At 38.3% G+C, this 25,237-nt stretch overlaps 1 protein-coding gene and 2 long non-coding RNA genes across 20 annotated transcripts in view; 1 reads left to right on the forward strand and 2 right to left on the reverse strand.

Annotated features, from left to right (window-relative positions):
• LOC144315439 (uncharacterized) overlaps positions 1–7,609 on the reverse strand; it is a 30,196-nt gene extending 22,587 nt beyond the window's left edge. For 2 of the 14 annotated variants that reach the window (XR_013381141.1, XR_013381128.1), the window contains exons 1-2: positions 6,043–7,607; positions 208–3,878 (exon numbers count right to left, since the gene is read on the reverse strand). This is a non-coding gene — a long non-coding RNA (uncharacterized LOC144315439). Of the gene's footprint in view, positions 1–207; positions 3,879–6,042 lie in introns of all 14 variants that reach the window. The other 12 variants (XR_013381136.1, XR_013381131.1, XR_013381138.1 and 9 more) reach the window with 12 other exon arrangements.
• Positions 6,896–25,237, forward strand: part of LOC144315440 (uncharacterized) — a 45,274-nt gene continuing 26,932 nt past the window's right edge. The window contains exons 1-2 of the long non-coding RNA XR_013381143.1: positions 6,896–7,072; positions 17,046–17,263. This is a non-coding gene — a long non-coding RNA (uncharacterized LOC144315440). The remainder of the gene's footprint in view (positions 7,073–17,045; positions 17,264–25,237) is intronic.
• VAPA (VAMP associated protein A) overlaps positions 19,978–25,237 on the reverse strand; it is a 46,299-nt gene continuing 41,039 nt past the window's right edge. For all 5 annotated transcript variants that reach the window (XM_077899949.1, XM_077899951.1, XM_077899948.1 and 2 more), the window contains 2 exons: positions 23,932–24,105; positions 19,978–20,765 (listed from right to left, as the gene is read on the reverse strand). In XM_077899949.1, coding sequence (XP_077756075.1) covers positions 20,607–20,765; positions 23,932–24,105 — 333 coding nt within the window. In that variant the 3' untranslated portion in view covers positions 19,978–20,606. The remainder of the gene's footprint in view (positions 20,766–23,931; positions 24,106–25,237) is intronic.

Below are 25,237 nucleotides of genomic sequence, written 5' to 3' on the forward strand. Positions count from 1 at the left end.
TTCTTAAAAATCAGATCTCTCTCTCTTTACTATAAAATTTCTCAATTTATCTTACTATTTAACAAAAATAGTAATTTAAATCAATTTATATTGGCGGGGGCTAATGATTATGCAAATTAACTAATAATAGCTATAACTTCTTAATTTTCTTATTTCAAACGTATTAAAAATAAACGATCATTCTAGCCAATAATTTCTATTTCTTACCTGGATTGCAATTTAACACGATGCTGGTGTGAGTTCATCACACTTCCTCAACCAAAGTGAGCTACAAAGTGGTAACTATTTCAGAAGAACATATAGAAGAGAGAAAAAAAATTGCAGCATTAGTATATAATCAAGCAGAAACTGAAATACGCAACTAGAAATGTAAATGCCACCAAATCCGGAGACCACGGATGCCTAGCAGATCCTCTGGGCAGCGGCTGACTGTGTGGTTTTCATTCAGCACTTCGAAGATTCCACAGGAAACTGGTAGTGTCCAGTGACAAATTCTGATGATGCCAACCTCAGCGCGGGGTGTGAAGTCTCAACTGCTGGAGCCAGTTCTTCAGCCACCTGTCACCACCACCTGTTAACAGCTGACCCACTCACGGGCTACTGTACACGAATTCTGACTTCATTCCTTAACATATCAAATGAAAAGTTAACGCATGCACAGAAGGAATCATAAGTGCTATGAAGAAACAACTAAAGTAGGATTTTGATCACAAGAACACAGCAGGAAATAATGGCAACAAACAAATCTACGTTGGCACATCAAACTGCAGCATGGTGTTAGATATTCCTGAGACCGCTCTGTGCCACCCCGGGAGTCACGACTGTAACCCAGAAGTCCTCTGGGTGGGACACAGGCAATGCACCATTCGTTTGGGGCACACACCTGTACATTTGCAGCACAGGTATTTTTGAAAAAGGGGAATGAATTGCATTTAGAAAGCAATAATGTGCATATTATAGTGTGGTTTTAAGAATTACTAGAATGTACGCCATATCCAGATTTCTCTACCAAGGCTTATTGTCAAGAAAATGTGATTTTTAGAATTTCCCTGTTCACCTTACTTAAAGGAGATTTAACAGTTGAAAGACTTGTTACTTTTTACTACTCTAAACATAAAATACCGTTCTGTTTTCATGAAGTGGTGGAACTGATTAACTAGTAACTTTTCCATTGTTCATTCTAACATTGTCTAAATATGAACTAGCGATCTGTTCCTAGTATCATCATCAATAAATTCACAGAGAAATTTGTGGTAAAAAAAAAAAATCTATTCCAAACAGGTGTGCACACAACCAGATGGATATACAATACCTGCTTGGGAACAGAGAAAAGCTAAAGCTAAATTGGGTCTTAAAAGTAATAATGTGGGACGCCTGGATGGCTCAGTCAGTTAAACGTCTTCCTTTGGCTCAGGTCATGATCTCAGGGTCCTGGGATCGAACCCCTTGTAGGGCTCTCTGCTCAGCAGTGAATCTGCTACTGCCTCTCCCTCAGTGCTCTCTCTTTCTCTCAAATCAATAAATGAAATCTTTACATAAATAAATCAAAGTAATAATGTTAATGAAATTACTTTACTCTCATTAGCATTCCAAAACCATAAATTCAAAGACAATTATATATTAACTCTCTTACAATAAAAAACTTAAGTTTTTGCTTTTTAAGTTACTGTTATTTTTAAGCCCATATTCAAGCTTTGCTCTCCCCTTGGCCAGAGTTTCCATTTGACAATTGGTAGATAGGGCAGCCATTTACATGTTAACCTGGGGAGGGAGGGAAGATAGATATCGAAGCTAGAATTTAGTAACTTCAATCATTAAATCAGAAAGTTATTCAACGTCTGAGTGAAGGACCAGATAAAAATAAACAGGTAACACCTTACACAATTATAAGGCATTATAAAAAATTAATACCTGCGACCAATTAAGTCACACAGATGAAAGTTAATAATTAAATTAAAGATATTATTCTATAATATCTTTTAATCAAAGATTAAAGGGTTCACCCACATGATTATTATAATTATCCCATTATTTTATAATGGAAAAAACAAACTTTATATCAAGGAGGGGCAAGGAGTATTATATTTATCCTTAGAATCAAAACAAACATTTCCTTAATTTGGTAATTAAAATTTGAATTTAAAACATAATAGTTTGATTTTGTTTCAAATGTGGATTTTCAACTTGGGTTTTCCATGATGGGAAAAGCCTCAAGACATGAGACCACATTGCCACCTGGTGGTAGGATCGAATTTTGGAACAATTCATTTTGAGAGTTCCTAGCCTTTGATTTACTATTTAAAAAGTGAAAAGTATGTGTTTTAGGTGGTTATTGTTTAACTTCAAGAAAAATGAAAGAGTCTGAGGGACAGGATTTTGGAGGTACCAAATTAAAACAAAATGTACTTTGAATGACAAATTTTTTTAGAAAAGCCATTAGCCCAATTCTATGGAATGTAGGCCCACCCCCACGGACAATCTAGAACCCCATGTGAGTTCACCTCAGTGACTGAAGATGCGGGGAGACACATCAGAACTTCCAAGAACCCTCCTTTGTTTACCTTGAAATTCCATAGTGCCATTTCACCAAAATAAAATCAGTCAGGCAAAATCAGTCAGGAGATTAAGGACTCAAATGTATTACCTAGTTTTAGAAAGCATAAAAGAGGTTCCAACCATAGGTGTTACTTGAATCTAACAAATGCTTGTGCTTCCCTTTTCAAACACATCACAACAGTTAAAATATTGTGGTTGAGACACTAAGGAGAATTCCCTAAGAAAAAGTGATGTAGCTCAATAGTCAACATTACATGGATGGAGAAGGCCAAGCTACCCCTTCCATGTGATGGTGGAAGAGAAGACGCACATTCTCTGAAGTATCCTGGAAGGTCTACTGTGAAGGTCATTCTTGGGGGTCAGACAGTGATATCTCTTCCTCAGGAAGCTTTATGATCAACCCTAAAAGAACTCAATAAGATGATTCTGATTCTTATTTGAAATTAATACCATTTACAGATAACTCTAAGTGTTGTATAAATCTGACCCAATTATCAAATTAAGGACACACAAATCTTCATAATAGGATTAAGGAGTCAAGCACCAGGCACCACAAGGCTTTCCCTGGGGCTTTCCCCCACCCTCAATATGTACAAGGACACCAAGAGGTGGTTTCACTAGCACCTGGTCCCCTCGATTTCACCCGTTGCCACCTCCTGGGACAGCGAGATACACATAGAACCCTCCCCTCCGGCTCTTCCCTGAAAGCCAATCCCTGCTTGCTAGTCTCAGCACCTGGGCTCAGCTCAGCTCCATTGCTCTTCCCAAGCAGCCTGAGATTCACCAGTGTCTCCTCGGAGGACAAAGGAAGAAGTTTGAGAGTTTCTCTCAGGACAACTGTCAGCTCTTCACAATCTGCTCTTCAAATCAACACCCGAGCAGCCATTTTAATCTATGAACTGGTGGCTGAATTGAGAGGTTTTCACCTGAGCCACACACCCCGTTGACAGGGAGTCCTGCTCTCCTCATGTTCCCACCATTGCTTGAGACAGAACACACACGTCCCCTCAGGCTGGAAAGACCCCCCCTCCCCCGCCCCGAGGCCTGCCCTACCAGTATATTTCCTTGATGGGAAGAAACCAAGTTCCACAAGAGCACAAGCCAATCCCCCATCATCCTGGCTGCCCCTGCCTCCCTGTTCTTGGATCAGGGACTGAAGTGCACAGGAAGTCCCCCTGCCCCAAGGCCTAAGGTTCACCTCGTTTCCAAATAACCACCTCCCAAAACATCTACTAATGGGCACACCAATACCTTTCCAGAAGAGTCTTGACCCAGTTCCTGGAGTCCTAACAATCATTAAGTGGTCAGCATGGGTTCACTTCCTAAAAACAAGGTTGTTTGGTTTATAGCCACAAACTCATCTTGAATGCAGTACTGAAAGGGCCCTAAATTAAAATGAAAGGGATGCCGAGCCACCTCAAGGCCTCTCTATATTTTCTAGAATCTTCCCTGGGGCTAGATAGTTCCCTATGAACCCAGAGATGGTTGGTGTTTGCTAGATAGGGATGGTGAGTGGAAGCAATAAAGAGTATTGTCTAAACATGATTTTAATCATGGGCAGTGGAACCAAATCTGAATGAGGAAGCAAAAAAAAAAAAAGAAAAAAAAAAAACAGAAACTGTTCTTAGTAAGAAAGTGGTCCATTCTGAGAAGAGTTGGGGTAAAAAATAACGGCCCTAGAGGATATTTCTGCAATTAAGATGAAAGGAGAGAAAGCCATGGTTGCAAAGTGGTGTATATACAGTCAAGATCCCCAAGGTATTTATGTCCTGGTGCTGACAACCTCCAAGGAAGACTGGAGAGTGGTGGCAGAGGGGTGAGGAGGACAGAGCCACTGGAAAGGGTAGGTCAGGAGCTAGAACCCTACCCCATGAAGTCACTGGAAGCAATGAGATCAGCTGGAGAGGAAGGCCAAGAGCGGGAGCTGCTACGTTACAGAAATGGGAAGCTACGAGCCATGAACAGAGAACAGCTCAGCAAGGAGGCAAGTAGCCATGGATGGAATACATTAGAAATGGTAGCCACTTTTGCAAGAGGAATTCAGAACAAGTGTGAAAATGCGGAAGGAAACCAGCCCCTCCTCCTGGCTCTGAAGTTTCTTCTGCATTTGATATCGAGGCTTCTGTAAGAGTATGGTGGCCAACAGCCATCCCTAGAGGAAGTCTGTTCATCAACACATGGCGAACTCTGAAACTCTGTGCTGAGGAGGAGGAGGAAGGTGAGGGATGGGGTCAGACTGAGGCAGGGTGGGGTTTTCTTTTAACTAAATTCCACAGTAAGAATGCATTTTACCCATTTCATGACTGGATTGTTTCTTTGCTGTTGAGTTTAATAAGTGCTTTATAGATCTTGGACACTAGCCCTTTATCTGATATGTCATTTGCAAATATCTTCGCCCATTCTGTAGGTTGTCTCTTAGTTTTGTTGACTGTTTCTTTTGCTGTGCAGAAGCTCTTTATCTTGAAGTCCCAATAGTTCATTTTTGCTTTTGTTTCCCCTGCCTTCATAGCTGTATCTTGCAAGAAGTTACTGTGGCCGAGTTCAAAAAGGGTGTTGCCTGTGTTCTCCTCTAGGATTTTGATGGAATCTTGTCTCACATTTAGATCTTTCATCCATTTTGAGTTTATCTTTGTGTCTGGTGTAAGAGAGTGGTCTAGTTTCATTCTTCTGCATGTGGCTGTCCAATTTTCCCAGCACCATTTATTGAAGACACTGTCCTTTTTCCAGTGGATAGTCTTTCCTGCTTTGTCAAATATTAGTTGACCATAGAGTTGAGGGCCCATTTCTGGGTTCTCTATTCTGTTCCATTGATCTATGTGTCTGTTTTTGGGCCAGTATCACACTGTCTTGATGATCACAGCTTTGTAGTACAACCTGAAATCTGGCATTGTGATGCCTCTGGCTCTGGTTCTCTTTTTTAATATTCCCCTGGCTATTCGGGGTCTTTTCTGATTCCACACAAATCCAATCATGAAATGGGCAAAAGACATTAATAGAAATTTCACAGAGGAAGATAAAGACATGGCCAACAAACACATGAGAAAATGCTCTGCATTCCTTGCCATCAGGGAAATACAAATCAAAGCCATAATGAGATCCCACCTCACACCAGTGAGAATGGGGAAAATTAACAAGACAGGAAACAACAAATGTGGAAGAGGATGTGGAGAAAGGGGAACCCTTATTGCACTGTTGGTGGGAATGTGAACTGGTGCAGCCACTCTGGAAAACTGTGTGGAGGTTCCTCAGAGTTAAAACTAGACCTACCCCACGACCCAGCAATTGCACTGCTGGGGGATTTACCCCAAAGATACAGATGCAGTGAAACACCGGGACACTTGCACCCCGATGTTTATAGCAGCAATGTCCACAATAGCCAAACTGTGGAAGGAGCCTCGGTGTCCATCGAAAGATGAATGGATAAAGAAGATGGGTCTATATATACAATGGAATATTTCTCAGCCATTAGAAAGGACGAATACTCACCATTTGCTTCGAAGTGGATGGAACTGGAGGGTATTATGCTGAGTGAATAAATCAATCGGAGAAGGACAAACATTAGATGGTCTCATTCATTTGGGGAATATAAAAAATAGTGAAAGGGAATAAGGGGGAAAGGAGAGAAAATGAGTGGGAAATATCAGTGAGGGTGACAAACCATGAGAGACTCCTAACTCTGGGAAACAAACAAGGGGTAGTGGAAGGAAGGTAGGCGGGGGGTTGGGGTGACTGGGTGACGGGCAATGAGGGGGGCACTTGACAGGATGAGCACTGGGTGTTATGCTATATGTAGGCAAATCGAACTCCAATTAAAAAAAATTTAATTAAAAAATAATGCATTTTACACTGTTAACCTGTGTATATGCATGATGGCACCCTCCCACCAAGACTTACTGAGCACCTACACTATACCAGTCAGCTCTAGGCAGTGGGGACATAGCAGTGATCAAAACACAAAATCCCTGCTGTCACAGAATCTTCATCTTGGTGGAGGAACAGACAATAAACAGATCAAGTATGTGCCATATTCAGTGAGTGAGGGACACACAGGAACAGAGCATGGAAGGAAGCAGGGTGGTGGAGTTTTAGCCAGAGAAGCCCAGGAAGGTCTCAGGAGTGAAAGCCTGAGGGAAATGAGGGTGAGCCATGGGACGCAGAAGGAGAAGCAGAAGGAGAGGCTATAACAAGGTTGGCCTCCAAGCCTGGAATACGCCAGAGTGTTCCACAAATACACAAATACCAGCAAGACGGAGTGAAGGAAGGAGCAGTAAGTGAGTCTAGAGAGGCAAGGGCGAGTGGGGGAGATGCAGTCTTGTAGGATACTGTGAGGTCAGAATGAAACAGGAAGGGGCAGAATGTTGCTGAGACCTACCAGCAGTGATGGTCTAAATCCACATCAGTCTTTGAGATGCCAGTAGCATTGGTCATGACTTGAACCTTGAGTTGAACATGAGAAAGACCGAACTAATCTGAAAGGGATTGATTGAACCAGAAAAAACTGAGACCCATTTAAGAGGTGTGGTTTTGTTTTATTCCATTGGCTGTGTCACACTTCCCTCTGAACCACTAGGATGTGCCAATTGGCTTAGATCAAGATCTTCTACTTCTCCTCTGCTGGAGGTGGGGTTCACCCCCAAAGAACTTGGACTGAGAGAGGGGAAATGATGGTGCCTATGGTCAGAATAGTGGCCCCCCAAATATGCCAGCATTCTAATCCCTGGAACATCTGGATGTGTTACCTTCCACAAAGGGACTTTGCAGATGTGACTGGATGAAGGGACTTGAGATGAAGAAAGTATCCTGGGTTACTCAGGTGGCACTGTCATCACAGGGTCTTTAGGAGGGAGGCAGGAGGGTTGTAGCAAGAGTTGGAGGTGTGATGTGGATGCAGAAGTCAGCACAACATGGTTGCTGGCTAGGGGCCACCAGACCAGGCATGCAGGCTGCCTGGAAAAGGCAAGAGCTTCCACAATGAAGGCAAACCTACAACTGCTCAAACTTGGAAATCCAGGTAAGGAAATGATTTTAGATTTTTAGACTCCTCTAGGAAATCCCTGGATAGCTCAGAGGTTTAGTGCCTGCCTTTGGCCCAGGTTGTGATCCTGGAGACCCGGGATCGAGTCCCACATTGGGCTCCTTGCATGGAGCCTGCTTCTCCCTCTGCCAGTGTCCCTGCTTCTCTCTCTGTGTCTCTCATGAATAAATGAATAAAATCTTTTAAAAAATAATCTCCTCCAGGACTGTAATAAACTTGTTTGTAGTAACTACATGTGTGGTAATGTCTTACAGCAGCCCTAGCAAGGTATTAAGGTTCCCCCAGAAGGGAATCAGGGTTTCACTGCAAAAAAAGAAGAGGGAATGAAGTCTGGTTGCAAAAACAACTGACCTATCTCCATCCTTCCTGGCTCAGTTCTTCCTTTTGATAAGCACAGCTTGTTGCCCTTCCTCCATTCTCTCCACCTCACTATCCTAACCCACTAATGACTCAAGAGAGAGAAGGTAAGGCAAGTAGGAAATGGGTGATGTTTTGGTAGCTTGGTGAGGAAAAAAGTCATGACCATATAACCTCCCTATAATTCCATACAGCACATCAGGTGGATTGTCACCTGTATGAGGTTTGGTTCTGCTTATACATCTACTTCACCTGCTGGAGTAAGAGTTTCCAGATTGTTGGGTTTCTCCTCTACAAAATCCATGGAATCAAATCCTTTCCCAAGATAAAAAGACATTGCTAAAGATCTAGTGCAAAAAAAGAAGAGGGAATGAAGTCTGGTTGCAAAAACAACTGACCTATCTCCATCCTTCCTGGCTCAGTTCTTCCTTTTGATAAGCACAGCTTGTTGCCCTTCCTCCATTCTCTCCACCTCACTATCCTAACCCACTAATGACTCAAGAGAGAGAAGGTAAGGCAAGTAGGAAATGGGTGATGTTTTGGTAGCTTGGTGAGGAAAAAAGTCATGACCATATAACCTCCCTATAATTCCATACAGCACATCAGGTGGATTGTCACCTGTATGAGGTTTGGTTCTGCTTATACATCTACTTCACCTGCTGGAGTAAGAGTTTCCAGATTGTTGGGTTTCTCCTCTACAAAATCCATGGAATCAAATCCTTTCCCAAGATAAAAAGACATTGCTAAAGATCTAGATCACTTTAAGTGAGTAAGCAAAAAAGAGAAGACATAGATTGTTTTCAACATGTTTCCTCTACCTGTGCCAATGCACAGAAAGGAAGCTCCTCCAAAAATGAAGAGAGACAAAGGGAACATGCAGGTCCCAAGGTATCACAGTTCTATGCAAACACACTTGTAAAGTCACATAAAGGAAAACTTCAAATTTTATCACAAAGCCTGAGGGTCAACTGGTAAATTAGTGCCATTTTGGCACTTAAAAACTCCCAAGTATTTCCACAAATGTTCTAAGATTTTTCAAAATAAAATTAATCTGTTTTATCTGGTAATACTTCAATAGTGATAACTAGCTTCCAAATGAACAAGCTGTGGTTCACTTGTCAAAGATGAAGTCAGAGGACAATATATATTTCTCTGGACAGAGGGTGGGAACAGTTCAACTTTCTCTCCTAGAGGCTCTGCGACTATGTGACCCAAGAATGTGATCTATTATCTTCCAAACCTCTTCTGTAGAAATCAGATGTGCTTGCAGATCTTATAAAAACCAAACAGAGATCTCACAAATAAGGACATCTTCATAGTTAATGAGAATTAGAATCCTACTTGTATGAGCTGAACAATGCATATAGCATTTCAGCATTTTTGAGTCTTTATTTTCTTAACCTCTCAAAATGTATCATTGGGAGAATATAGATGAATAATCATGCCCAGCACCTACAGTGGTAATTATGAGCCAGTCACTTCCTTCAGGACTCTACATACATTAACTCATTAAATTCAAAGAACAACCTTATAAGGTAGATATCAATGCACTGTAAAAAAAAAAAAATCCCCATTTTACAGCTGGGGAAACTGAGACACAACGTTGAAAGCTGCCCAGGGTGACAGGGTGACAGGGCGACAGGGTGACAGGGCAAAGTCAGCTTTCAAACCCAGGCAGCTGATTCCAGGGCCCTAAGCCTACGCATCCTCTTCCTGTGCCTTCTGAGTGTACCTTTTTCACAATGAGGGGCAAAACCTCACAGGCCTTTGGTCATGATGCCCTGAGAAGGACATAAAACCATTTCTGTAGTGATGCAAAGAATCTGCAATCTGAACCTACTTGGGGAAAAAATGTCAAAGAAAATCCAATGACAAATACTCTATCTTAAAAGGTGAAGGCAAGGAAAGACTGTATTCTTCAGAAACATCAGTGTGATAAAAGGCCAAGACTAGGAACTGTTTCAGATTAGACCCCAGAGACATGACAACGAAATGCAACCTGGATCTAGTCCTGGAGGGGGAATGCTATAAATGACACTGGGTGGATGTGGACAATGGATTTGGAAAGAAGTATTCTATCAGCATTCAATGTACTCAAGTTAACAACTGTCCTAGGACTATGCAAGAGAAGAGCCTTATTCTTAGGGAATACACACTGAAAGGGTCAGGTAGGAGTAATATATGTATCCCATATGCCATCTGCAACTTAGTCTTGAATAAGATTTGAAGAGAAAACATGGGTATATGCGCACGTTTTTTAATGTACATATATATATATACATGTATATACATGTAGGCTATACACCAAGAATGCACAGGGTGCACATACATGTATGTACACATATCAACTATGTATGTACTCATGTGCGGAGGGCAAATATTGAAAAAAATGAGGCAAAATGTTAATAATTGATGAATCTGCCTGAAGGGCATATTGGTGTTTTTTGTACTATCTAACAATTTCAACAATTGTTTCCAGATAAGAAGTGAATTCAATTAATTGCTCATTGATTTACAAAAGCATACATGTTGATTTTGGTACTATTAACATATATTTACACTAAACATATATATTTGATACTCACATATACATTTAAAAAGCTATTAAGAAGTTGTCTCTGGGGAGTAGGATCCTGACATTTTTCCTATGAATTTTTCTAGAATTTCCAAGCTTCCTTAATCAATTAACGTTACCTTCATATTTAGAAAAAGAAACCAAAAACCAAACGTGTATCACACCTACACCCGTAGGCTGCTTACCTGCAAAAACAGCTTCCTTCTTTACATTTTTAAGTGGTTTTACATTTTTTAATTCAAAATCATCCATTACCATCAAGCAACTAGTAAAACTTTCAAATTCTTGCCCTTTTTGATATAGGATTAAAGGACAGAGTAAAAATGCAACTTCAATCTTTATAATGTACCAGAAACTATACTAGGTTCTTCAAAATGTCTTACAGTCCTCACCACAACTCTACAGGGTTACAAAAGGAATGTGAAAATCAGATGGCATCACTGGTTCCATCATTTTGTGAGGGACCACACATCCTATCAAGGACAGAGTGGAAATCCCAATCCAAGTCTGTCTATCCTCGGAAACCCATGCCGTTTCTCTTGCTGCCTCTCTATAGGTGCTCAATAGAAGGCTGTTGCATATATGTGGCCAAATAATGCCTTCAACTACAGAACTGGTTAAGAACTCCAAAAAGTAAAATTCCAAGCCAAATACCCACTATCTGAATATCTCGTTTTAATTTTTAACCCAAATATCAGTCCACTGCCCAATTTTCCACCTCACGTGTATGCAAACAGTAATTGCTAACATCTGCTGAGCTTTGTGCCACACTGCTCCAGGAGCTGCACCTCGTCAATCCCTTTCACACCGCGATGGAGGCATGGTTAGCATCCCTTAGCTACAGCTGAGGCACAAAAAAATAAAATGCCCAAGGTCCTAACTAGGAAAGTGACCAAGCCAAAATTATAACCTATGCAGCTTCACTCCAGACCCCATGCTCCTTAGCACTTTGATGGGGTTTCTTCCTAAGCTACTCATGCTTAATATTTGAAACCATGTTATATATACCCTTTACAAAGCTATCAATCTAGATTAACTGGTTGAAAGGCCAGCCATAAAGGTCTGAATTCTGAAAAATACCTTAATTTCTGGAACCTTATAAGCAGCCACACCTTACCCTCTAGGCACCAATGCAGTAATAAGCTGTAGGTATATTATTTAACCAAGATCTTCAGAAGTAGAAATGATTTATTTTATACTTCCAAAAGAGTGACTGAGACCAAAGTAAACTCTTTTTGATTGAATGCCATGAAGTCAATTTCACAGCATCATTCCCCTTTTTCAAAGGCAGTTTGGCATGGTGAGGGGCCCAAGTTTGGGAAACAGACTTGGCTTTACCACAAAAAGGACAAATTCATTTCTCCAAGTTCCTCACCATTAAAAAGTTTAAAAGGCTGTTCCAAGGAGATAGGGTAAATAAAATACCTGACACACACTAGGTACACCATATAGTTTTTATTGTTCCTCAAACTTTATGCTTCTGTTTCAACTGACCATGTTTTAGGCATTCTGGGCCAAATTACCTGTTAACTAGGTATAAATGTCGAAGTATTCTGAAAAGAGGATCCCCCTAGATCCTACTGTACAGCCACCCCAACTCCCACCAGTGTGCAGGGCAGGAAGTACTCAGTTATGTGATATCTAAACCAAGAATCCCCTATTAAGATGAATACAGACTGTGGAGGTCACTAGTAAGTGAAACAGTATGAAACAACAAGTGATGGAAACTGTAGGTAAACTTGGCTCCAGCAAATTATTGCATATGGTAACGCAAGTCCTGTGTTCCAAATCTTTTTGAAAAATAGGAATTCCAGATTTTTATGGGACATTTTCCTATTTTAAGAATGTGCATGAGAAACCACTTCCATACCAACACTCAGGGGCACGTATGCAGTCTACAAGCACACGTGGAAACCCATAAATAGAAAAGGTGCACAGTAAAGTGATCCCATGTGGGTACTTGAGCACCTCATACCTTCTCTCAGACTGGTTTTACTACTAAAATTATATGCGCAAATGTACATACATACACAGACAACAGGTGGCTGTTAGGGCTACATTTGTCTGACAAACTGTCCTCTGGCCAGCCTGCCTTTGTACCTCAGTCCTAGAACCACCACCAGGAAAGAAATGGTTTCAGGAAAAGTGATAAGGCCTTGGGTAGGTATTCCTGTCATAATTTCAACTGTAGCATCAGCAGCAACAGAAAACATCACTACAACAGATCCAAGCTGATAGAGCAGAGGAGAAAATGGTGTGTTAGTTCATGGAACACATATACACAAAGGATATACTACTTCAAGTGTGGGCACTTTCAAATGAGAAATTTGAGGTGAGGGCAGAGCTAGAAAAGTAATATTCTGAGTAAAAAACACTTAAATCACATTTTAAAACATGTAAAACACAATACATAACTGATTATTACATACCTGTGTAGTTTACTAATTTACTAATATTTACTAATTAGTAATTAGTATTTATATATTTACTAATATATATTGAAATAATATTATATTTACTAATATTATACATACAAGAATGATACACACAAACTTCAGGCTAGTGGTGTGACAAAGGAAAATGTGTTCAGGGAACGATGTAAAAAGATTTCAGTTAATATTTTTGATGGCTTGCTCCTTAAAAGAAACCAAGAGATCTAAGTAACAAAACCTGGGGAAACTTCGTACTAAAAATAAAACAAATGGGGAAAGATAACACCAATCCACAGCCACTACTGTGCCTCCCATCACACACTACTGAGCTAGGGAATACATTAAGCAAACAAAGTCTCATTATCTACTGGCATCTGCAATATACCTTTCTGGAGTTAAGAGATCTAGTATTGGATGGAAAGGATTATTTACATATTTAAGTAAGTGTTGGAAACATTTACACCATTTACTACCTCAACTTAAATGCAAATGTTACTTGTTCTCAATAACAGAAGCCACACCCTCTTATCACATCACTACGCATTTTGATGAACACAAATTTTTAGCACTTTAAGCATATATTCCAATATACTTATCTCCCTGAAATTCCTATTGCACCCACGACTTATTTTACAAAGGAACCACTTTACCCAATTAATGTTGAAATTCTTATTAAGACATGTTCTCATTGCAGTGTAAAATCTTGCTAAGAAATCAGTTTCTTAAAACATGTATAATGAAATTCCCCAATTAACAAATTCCATGGGAATCTCAAAGTTCAAGAGCATTTTTATTTTTTCCTTGGGGAGATAATTCACTTACTTGATACATTAAACTCTTAAAAAGAAAATCTAAAAGTTTTATGTATTTAAGTAATCCCTACACCCCATGTGGGGCTTGAACTCATGACCCCATTACCAAGAGTTGGACGCTCTTCCAACTGAGCCAGCCAGACGCCCCTAAACGAAAACCTTAATTTTATTTCAATATTGTAAAAATTTGCTTAGTAGCAAAATAAAAAAAAAGCATCCAAATTGTTTGCAACAGAACTTTCCTTTCTGACTCCTAACTCTGGGAAACAAACTAGGGGTGGTGGAAGGGGAGGTGGGTGGGGCGTGGGGGTGACTGGGTGGTGGGCACTGAGGTGGGCACTTGATGAGATGAGCACTGGGTGTTACTCTGTATGTTGACAAATTGAACACCAATAAAAAATAAATTTATTTTAAAAAAAAACTTTCCTTTCTCACAAGTTTATCTTTGTTGAATTTCTCAACTATTTCCCTAAATTTAATTCAAAGTAGCATGATACACACTCTCATATTTATCTACATATTATACATATAAGGGTATACTTACGATTAAATTAGCACACAAAAGCCCGCCCCCCCAAAACTATATTAACACCTTAGATAACTTCTAATAAACCTGTATCTCCTGAAACAAGCAATGTACTAAAATAAGGAATTCTTCTTTCTCAGGTATTGTAAAATAGATTTCAGTCACTTGCAATTTCAACTCTCCACACTTTTTTAGAACCTAGGTTGTCAATGACTTCCCACCCTCAAAAAAATTTGGATATTTCCTCAATGGCCTTAAATATCTGTCTTACATGGACAGCCTTTGTTTCCTGTAAAAGAGCATCAAGAATTTACACAACGATTTTTCAAAATTCATACACTGAAATAATGGTTAGTTTTTCGTTTTTTAAGTAACGGTTAAACCTTAAAGGACCATATAGAAGAGTGAACTCATAAACTGTTCTCCAGCCTTGCTTACAGAAACATTTCTATAAATCCTATAGCCTCCTTTAATACATTAATAGACTGTTTAGTAATGTTTCTATTGATTTTGTTCAGGAATTGAGATTGTTAATGGGCAGCAGTTTGTTTCCCTACACTTCTTTGGGAGGTAAAGGCAAGAAAGAAGTCTGAATATTTAAGATCAAATATTTTCACAAAGAAACAGAAGTACAGCCTTTAGAAAGGGATCAAAGGCATCATGTAATTAATTAACACATGAATTTTCTGTGGAGACAATACTGGACTTGGACCAGGGTAGAAGTCATTCCCTCTCCTTCTAAATCACAATGGTTAAAAGTATGGGTTCCAGGACCAGAGCATCAGGATGGAACTCCTGGCCTGTCACAGCTGTGTAAACCACTGTGTAAACCTGTCTGTCCCAGCACATAATGAAGAACAGTACCCACTTCACAGGCTCTGAGCGAGGACATAAATACCTGGCACATACTCTCCAAGTACCTTGAAAACCAGCTCATACTTTGAGACACAGATGACAGGCAGAATCAATTCCTCAGCTGGGTAAAGATAATCACGTGGGGTACCAGCAAAGTGGCCACTAAAACTCCCATAAAATTTCTCACATCATCTCTGCAGATAGCTCACATTTATTTACAAAGCATTTGCTGGCACTTTACAATCCTAACTCTTACAAAGATAGCTCTTGTATTGAGAAATATCTAAAGATGACTCCTGCAACTTTTTAAGAGAAGGGGAGTGGGAGGGGCAGAGGGAGAGAATCTTAAGCAGGCTTCATGTCCAGCGCTGGATCTTACAACCCTGAGGCTATGACCTGAACCCAATCAAGAGTTGGACAGTTAAGCAACTGAGCCTGCAGACACCCCTGCAATTTATTTAAGATTGATACACAAAGAATCCTGAAAATACAATTTCCCTATATTTTAAAGACTTAAGTCTTAAACATATTTGCATCTGACTTTAGCATTTAAAAGCCTATGAAACAGCTGTCTGGCTCAGATTAAAATGATGGAGCTTAACACAAATGACCATGCCAGGTCTCCACTCCAGACCAATTAAGTCAGTTATCTCTGGAGGTACTTGTTCAAGCATCAGGATCTTTTTTTAAGCTCTTTACATGAGTTAATATACTACTGCAATTAAACACTAATGCTAAAAACAGAATAGTTATCTTAATAGTTCCCTGCACCCTCTTTCAAGATGGGGGTTATATACCTCTTACACTATTGGTGGGAATGCAAACTGCTACAGCCACTCTGGAGGTTCTTCAAAGTTAAAAACAGAACAAAGCTACAACCCAGCAACTGGAGTAGGTATTTGCCCAAAGAATACAAAAATACAGATTCAAAGGAGTACATGTACCCAGATGTTTATAGCATTATCAACAATAGCCCAAACTATGGAAAGAGCCCAAATGTCCAGCGACTGATGAAGACTTGGTGTGTGTGTGTGTACATACATCATATACAATATAAGATTACTCAGCCATCAAGAACGAAATCTTGCATTTGCAATGATGTCAATGGAGCTAAAGTGTATTGTGTTAAGCAAAGTAAGAGAAAGAAAAATACTATGATTTCACTCATGTGGAATTTAAGAAATAAAAGAGGTGAACATATGGGAAGGGAGGAAAAGGAAAAAAAGGAAAGGGAGGCAAACTCTAAGAGACTCTCAATGATAGCAAACAGGGTTGATGGAGGGAGGGAGGTGAGGAATGAGCTAAATGGGTGATGGGCATTAAAGGGTACTTGTTATGATGAGTCCTGGGTGCTGTGTCTATGTAAGTGATGAATCACTAATTCTTCTACTGAATATTATCCTATATGTTAACTAGAATCTAAATAAAAATTTGAAAATAAAAAAAGGATGGGTGCTATAAAAAGGAACAACTGGAAAACAAGAAACAGAGTTCTAAAACAAAAGAAATGAGGTAATCAGGAGGATGTGCCTAATTAGCAGGGGAACTACCTGACCAATCAAGCTGTTAAACGTAAAGCATTCATAACCTTATGGTCAAGAAAGGGACTGTAAACATAAAGCAATTTTGTAACCACTTCTACTTGGTTTTTGAAATACCAGAGAAAAGATTAAGTGAAAACACAGGATACAAAATTATATGTACAATTATGCTTAAAAAGCATTAATATTATAAGGAAATAAATCAAATGTCATACATACTGATGCCGCTGGATGGCATGATTTGGCATTACTTTTTATCTTTTTATTTTTATAATTTGCTTTCCAAATTCCCTGAAATGAACATATTATTTCTACAATCAGAAATTGTAAGAAGATGAAATTTCCTTTCCTTTAAGGATGAATGTTCAAACTTCCTCACAGCAATGCCCATCAGGCTGAGAATTGCCAAGAGGCCACTGTTCCTGCACTGAATTCTCCAGAATCATGGCTTCTAACAACACTCTGCCATCAAATGTGGAACTCAAAACCCAGCTGTGCGCATTTCGCACTAAAAAGTACTCTACCTCTAGGTCACTAAGCAAAAAACTACCTTGCCATCAGAACTCAGGTCCTGGTAAGTGACTGATTATTTCTATTTAACATAAACATACAAACCATCATAATTTACTGAAATTAAATTCCTTTTTGTTTCTTGGAAAGGAAAATGACACTTCACCACATTTTTAAACAGTTTATTCACATGATAGTCTGATTTCCTTTGAAAGCTAGAAAATAAAGATCATTTATTTACCTTCTTATTTTGTTTTTCCATACGGTAAACATTGATCTTTCCCTAACTCTCATAAAGGTGAACTTTTAAAAATCTATGCACATACCAAAATCACTGAATAGGAATGTGCAAAGCTGTAGGAAAACTATCACTTGAAAAGTGGCAGATCACAATTTGGGGATATACCCTATTAAGAATTTTTTTTATCTTACCGATGATAAATCTAGTTTTCGAAGTGGTGTATTTTGAATGATTAAAAACCAAAAAGAATCCCCACAGCAGAGAATCTCAATTTTAGGAGAAATTCTGAGCGAAGATATTTGAAGAAGAAAGTAAAAATAGTTTTTCTTTGACCAGAACTTTTCAATTTGATACATATTTTTTTCCAAGTGTCACTTCTTTTTCTTTTTGTAAAGGTAACAAACCACACACTCAGAATACAATTCTTAAATGTGTTTCTTGTAAATACAAGAATGGGCAAAGTTAAGGTACATTAGTTATAGAAAGAATGAAATAAGGTACTGCATTTAGTGTCACATGTGAACTTAAGGCCTTAGTTACTTGTGATTTCAGTATTAGCAACAGTATATTTCCCTCATGCTTACATACACAAGTAAGCAGGCAGACAAAGTAAAAATTTCTAAACATGTAAGGAATGAAGACAAACAATTTAATCTATATATTATCAATTAATACAGTTGGACTCTTTCAAAGTAACCGTTGGTAGTAAAATAATCTGATCACATTTGATACAGCAATTAAAAGAATAGAAAGTAGGTCTCCTATACAATCAGAGCATCTCCCAACACGTAAAGCAGTTAAAAAGCCCATGTATACTTTATTTTGCAGATACTGCCCAGACTACAATCTACCCCAAAACCAACATTTGCATAATGCATTTTATAAAATGCCTATCTAAAAATACATTGTATTTCATAATATTTATTACCAATATGGGGTGGGGAGGGAGATTTCTAACCTAAATACTAAAACCAAACATACATGAGACTATTCAACAGCAGCCTGCAATACAATCTTAGGATATGAAATTTCACATACATTTATTAAATAGCATCTTATGCTCATAATTTCAGTCATTTCAAATTAGGTCAAATTTTTTTTCTACAAAGTTTTCAGAAAAGACACTAAAGCTAGAGTCAGGAGAGCAGATATATTAGTTCCAGCTCTGCCTCTACCTACCTGTGAGACACAAGTTCCCTTAGTTCTTGGAAAGGCCTCAGATTCCCCAACTATAAAACAAAGGGGCTGAATTAAATGAGTTCTAAGGAGCATTCCCATAAAACGGGATTTTGCTAAATTTTTGAGAACTAAAAATTTTTTTTTAACTGTAGCTATGAAAGATCAAGCTTGATACTTATCACCAATAGTGCTGATTATATAGAGAGCTTTAAGCCAAGGAATTACTGATTCTTCATTTATGGGACAAAATGCAAGACATTTTTTCAGCATGCTTTCCCAGTTATCAGAAAGGGAGGGAAATTTTACAATGACTGTAAAACGTTGGAACAACAGTGGAAACATTACCTGTAGTAGCATGCTAGTAATGGATAGGCATTACTTGTTTGTTTTTAATAACTTTTGCACACAAGCAAGAGGTTTTATAAGATACCATAGGGCACAATGACACAATACATTTGACCTGACAAAATCAAAACATACTCAAAATGAAAAGGCAACCAAAATACTTTAGGGAATATTTCACTCGATTATAATGTATACAGAGACCTGGGCCTAACATACTTCACTGCACCACATCAAGTCTCAAGGACTAGTTTCCCTTTCAGAAAGAAGTGCATCTTTTACAAAACTAACACCTATTTTCAGGAATCAAGAGTCACTTTTATTAGACTGCACTCACTAGAAAAACTGAATAAATTGTCTCTGGTTCCAAACTTTTCTATGCTAGTACAAGTAAAATAAATGAAGACACAAGATTAACTGCAAGAAAGGATCAGACCTAAAATTCATATTTATACTGAAAATGTGTTTCACATTAACAGGTAGATTTGCAAAGGATAAAGTCATTTTCCAAAAAGAAAATTCCCAAGGCTTGCTTAGTAATTCCAAATTTCCATTATAGAAATTTACTTTGAATGTCAGACTGGACAGGAAAAACACCTACTTTTAACTATTACTATGAGATGTTTTAAAATAGAGGAGTTATTAGGCTGGTTAAAAAGCACTGGACTAGAAGCAAGGAGAATTAGTCTTGAGAAGTTACTAGAAGAACCTGTTAAGAATGGGTAAAACAAATGAAACAGAGCATACAAGGCATACATATAAACAGACTAAAATTATAGTCTCTTTATTCTCATGGGATTTCTTTATATAATCTTGAAGACAAACTGTGATCTTCCAAATTACCAAAAGTAGCCTGAAATGTTATCAATCCCTTTCCTTAATAGAATGAGGACTTTTAACTACAAATACTGTAATATCTGAAAGGGTTTCAATGCAAGATAAAATTATGCATCATAAATTTCAAATTACCATGGACTTTGTGTATCCCCGCCTAATGACACGACACACAAACAAGCTATCGAGCAAGATCTGTTAACAGTTTTATTTTTTTTTATGTTAAATACCATGGTACCATGGGACAGGATTGTAAGGATGAAAAACTCAGTCAACAACTGCCTCACAAGGGATAAGAAAAATTCTGCCATGATATTAGCAAAGGTAAAGGAGAAAATTTACACTGTAAGAGGCACCATTTCCCCACAGAATACCTCTTGGCATTTCCTGAATGAGTGGGATTATTAGCAATCTAAATAAATCATATTTCAAGAGGTAACAGCAACAGATAAAATTTAAAGGGATTATTAAAATAACATTTACAAGACTCTGAACAATTCTTGAACTCTTATTAAAACCACAAAGAAAGAACAATTCTTTATTTATGAATTTCATAAAGGACTGAATGTGCAACTGACATCTGCTAGTGATGATCTGGTAATATACAATTTGTCCAGGAGCCGAACAGTTTGTTTTATTGTGTTTTCTAACCGTAAGAGATCATTAAAGGCAAAGCCTATATGACGCTGTACACAAAAAAAAAAAAAAAAAAAAAAAAAGTCACCGTGGGCCATACTACCAATGAAATGGTAGGTAAACAAATCTTTTTCTGGTCAAGAGAAAAAAAAAATAGCACTCTGCATGCTTTACTCTACAAGATGAACTTCCCTAGAAAGAACCCGATGAAAATGGCTGCAATTACGACAAGAAGGGAAGGAAGAGGACTGGCGACATTATCTCTGAAGGATGCAGCTGAGGTTGATCCAGGTTTATCCGAATGTGCTACCTTTCTGAGCCTTAAGCCTTCATCCTGAAAAAAATATATGCACAAAGAGGTTTTAAAAACAAATACGCATACAGTAAAACTGCCAAGCTACAGATCTATAGCCAGAAAGCAGATTAGTGTGCATGTGGCTGAGATGGGATCAAGGATTAACTGCTAACCAGCATTAAGACAACCTTCTAGGGTGATGGAAACATCCTAACACTGGAGTCTTGTAATGGTGGCATAACTCTGTAAATTTGCTAAAAATAACTGAATCGTACACTCACAGTGGGCATCTTAATGGAATATAAATGATTCCTCAATAATGTCGATTTTAAAAACTAGAGCTGAAAATTTACTCCTAAAAAATTGAAAAGCAGGTATAACTATATTTATACAACAGGAAAAAAAACTCCACTAAAATATGTTAATAAAAGTGCATGCACTTTTTCCATGGTGGCCCGCAGTATTTTTATACTGGTTACCAAAGACCACACCACGAACAAAGCTGTGGTCTGACAGGTTTGACACACTGCAGCCAGGGCACCCACACAGCAGAGGCACTGGGAGTAGCTGGCCAAAGGAAAAGACAGGCATTTTATAGGATTTGCAGGAAGGGGGAATTTCAGGATAAAATTTAAATAGCAAGTGTTTCGTTAAGCTCAAAGCAGAAGGTATATGTGTAGAAGGGTCAGCACTGAGTCTTGATCGCAAAGGAAACACCAAAATCCTGCTTCCTCGGAAACGACAAACTACAGCAGCTATGGAATGTTATATACAGAACTCACCTACCCCCCTACCCCCCCCTACTGGAGGCATGCAACTAGACTGGAAAGGATGGCTGCGCTTCTGTGTGTCAAAGTGACTCAGATCCTCTAGATAAGAAGGGCTGCTTGGTTCTTACTGGTATGATTCCACACAGCAAAGTTTTGGACAGTATGATTTTAGGGAACAAGGTTTCTCAGTAAGAAAGCAGTAATCACTCAAAATAGGAAGTTGTTAAGACACTTTACCAGCCACTGTGTGACCCTGGGAAAAATACGGATACCTGTTACCTAGGCAACTGGCTTTATCTGTGTCCATCATCCCAACCAGATGAATGACAGGGCAGACTGCTACTTCCTTACTTAGTGCAAGCTCATTTTTATTTTCTCACTTTGATTCCTCTAACATGCTCCGTAACACCAAATGAAAAAGTCCACCTCAGGTCATACTGTTTTATTTGCAATTACTACATTCTCTGAGGGTTTGTAGGGTTTTTTAGTCTTTGTTCATTAGTCCTACATGAAGAGAACACAGATTCTCAATCCCTTCAAGAACTTTAAAAAACCCTCCTAGTGATTCTGATTTACTAGGTCTGGGGAGGACCTGGTATTTTTTAAAAGCTCACTAGGAGACTGAGATGCACAGCCTGGCTTAAGAACCACAGGACTAGAGGAATAAAAAGAACATATTATGATGGGCCTTATGTATGAAATGTTATTAAAGGGCCTGAAACGGATTCTATAAGCCAGTGATCTTCAAGGTTCTTTTATCTTTTAAACAGCAGAACACTTTTGCAAATAACATCTCCTACAAACAGCCAATGAAGGGGAGAGACCAGCATCCAAATCTCACCTTCCTCCCTGTGCACTCTTCCCACCCCTGCCCTACTTATGTCATTCCTACCATTTCCACTTCTACTCTCCTCTTTGCCAAGAGACAAACTGGCTTTTTGAACAAAAAAAGTACGGAGCATGCTAAGGAGCACACCTTTCATCAAAGAATAGAACTATGCCATGGAAGTCATGACAGATAAAGTAAGAGTAACAACAACATCCTTAAAAATCTATGATGTGTGGATAGGTGTGAAATGAAACTAGTTTTTCCACTATCCTAAGAGGCGCTGGGGGCCCCTGAGGAGTACTGTGAAACAGAAAGAGACAATTATTTCAGCACAGATCAATCCAAGATACTGTGCCTCTGATTCACAGTATATACAGTTCCTATATACATTAACAGATGAAAGAATCAAATGTAAATTAAGTCACTTAATTTAGCTTATTTACTTATGTACATTTTTATATCATCTACTTTGATACAAAAAGTTCCAAAACCTAAAATGGCAATTTAAAGGTATTCACATCTTGAAATAAGGTACTTGTCAAAGGCAAATTATTAATACACTCTGCATATATTCAAATTAGTTCTCATTCACCCGTTCATCCATTTATTCATTCGAATATATGAATGACTACTATATGCATGTGCTATGAATGCAAAGATGAATGAACACAGGTCCTTGCTCCCAAAGAGCTAGCGCCCACTGGAGGGAGAAAAACCTTTAACAAACAGGTACAGTGAGATGACGAAGGTTTCATGGAAACAAAGGAGATAGCATTCCAAAACCATACTTCTTTGCTTCTGGGAGGAGAGATTCCTAGAAAAAGTTATACTGAAAAGATGACAAGAACCAAGTACCAAAAGAGAACCATGCATGCGTGAATGTGCTTTTAAGGGTAGGAATGTGATTTCAGGGTGATCCAATCAGAAGAAGGAATTCAAGCTAAAGTAAAAAAGAGATCACTGACAGAGAGGCATCTTCAGGGTACTGTAGTCCAACACTGTCCAATATAAATATAAGCTTCAAATGTGAGCCACCTACATACTTTTAAATTTCTAATAGCACATTAAGACGGTAAAAAGAAAATAATAAAATTAATTTTAATAATAAAACTCAATCCAATATAACCAAAATATTACTTCAGTATGTAACAATACAAAAAAAAAGATTTTTTTTTTGGTACTAAGTCTAAGAAATCAATGAGTTATCATACAACACATCTCACTTCAAACTAACCACATTGCAAGTGCTCAACAGCCACATACATCCCTACTATATACGGGACAGCACCATTTCAAGCAATTCATATGACCAGGGCATCAAATGTGAAGGATGTTACAAACAAGAGAGGAAGCCAGCAATGCCACAGGCCAGATCACAAATAACTAGGGCACCTACTAGGAAAGGAACTTGCAAGCAATGAGAAGCCTTGGTAAAACTATGAAAAGAGGCAAGAGTGGGGAGCAAAGGCTAAGACATAATCAAATTGGGGAAAAAGAGAAAGAACTGACCAAGGATAAATTTAAAAACTGATGGATAACGTGGCCTAATAATATTCACATATCCTAAGCTTTCATTTAAATTAACTTATTTTCAAAAACAACTTACTCTCAGATGTCGGTTTTCTTCTGATAGTTTCATCATTTCTCCCTGAAGTCTTTTACATTCTTCCATGAGTTTCCTTGTTTCAGTATCGTTGAGTGAAACACTATGTGGTTTTGGCATGGGTCCATCTTGCTTAGAGGCATTCAGTGGAACAGTTTTGCTAGGTTCCAGATCATTCTGTATTATAAAGATAGTGACACTTTTTTAACTGACCAAAACTCCTTACAGATTTTTAACAAATGCAAATTGAAACTCCATACCTTTTCCAAAAAAAAAAAATCACTTAAATGGAAATTTTTAAGGTTGTGATTTAGTTAATCAGAATTTTTTAAAATACCAAAGGTTACAGTCATTCATGAACAATTTTAGGACTAAATGAATAAAGGTCAGCAGTAACAGAAGTCAAAATAAGCAGCCCACTCCCTCCTCTACTCCCAAAACCCTTCACACTTACCTCCACCACAGCACTTATCATATATCATAATAACGTATTTTTGATGTTCTTTCCTATAATACTTCAAAGACTGGGAGAGCAAGAGTCATTTCTTTTTGTATTTACCCCTAAACCCAGCACTTTGGCCAAGAGTAGTTATTCAATGTAAGTATGCTGAATGACTGACGCCAACCAAAATCCAAATATGAAGGTCATTTTCGGTACTCTGATTCTGCAATTCAAATGAGATTCTGAGGGGTAGGGGTGATATCATCATAATAATTCCAATGAAATAAGGAGACCACCTAAGAAAAACACTTAAAGAAAACCTAACTTCTATTAGTGGGAAAAAATAACAAGGATATAAACACAGAAGGGAAGATAATGAACACAAACTATATCATGGTTTAAAAAAAAGAGAAGGGAGTTAATCCCATGCTCTTAAACTCAAACATAAATTAATTCTTTCAAATTATTGCTGACACTGTACACTTTAATTAATGAAATTCAATATGGAATCATAGTAGTACTTAAGACACTTTTAAAACTATAAGCTCTAAAACTGTGATTCTTACCAACACTCATCCAATATAGACAAATATCTAGAGCAGTGTCTAAGTGTCCCAGGGCCTGTGGTCTAAAGTTCTTCAATATCCTTTACCCTAATGTCATCTATACTATCACATACACCATTACAGTTTAGTGCAACAAGTCATCTTTTTAACTAAAATTTTACTTGCTAGAAATCTAATGTCAGATGTTTTTTAAAAGTGCCTTATTCAGATATAACTTCTAACAAAAACATTTCCAAAATCAACTTTATGAAATTCCACAATACTCAATAATAAGATTGAATTATAGATTGATTACACATCT

This window comes from Canis aureus, chromosome 6, assembly GCF_053574225.1.
Source record: "Canis aureus isolate CA01 chromosome 6, VMU_Caureus_v.1.0, whole genome shotgun sequence".
Lineage (NCBI taxonomy): Eukaryota > Metazoa > Chordata > Mammalia > Carnivora > Canidae > Canis > Canis aureus.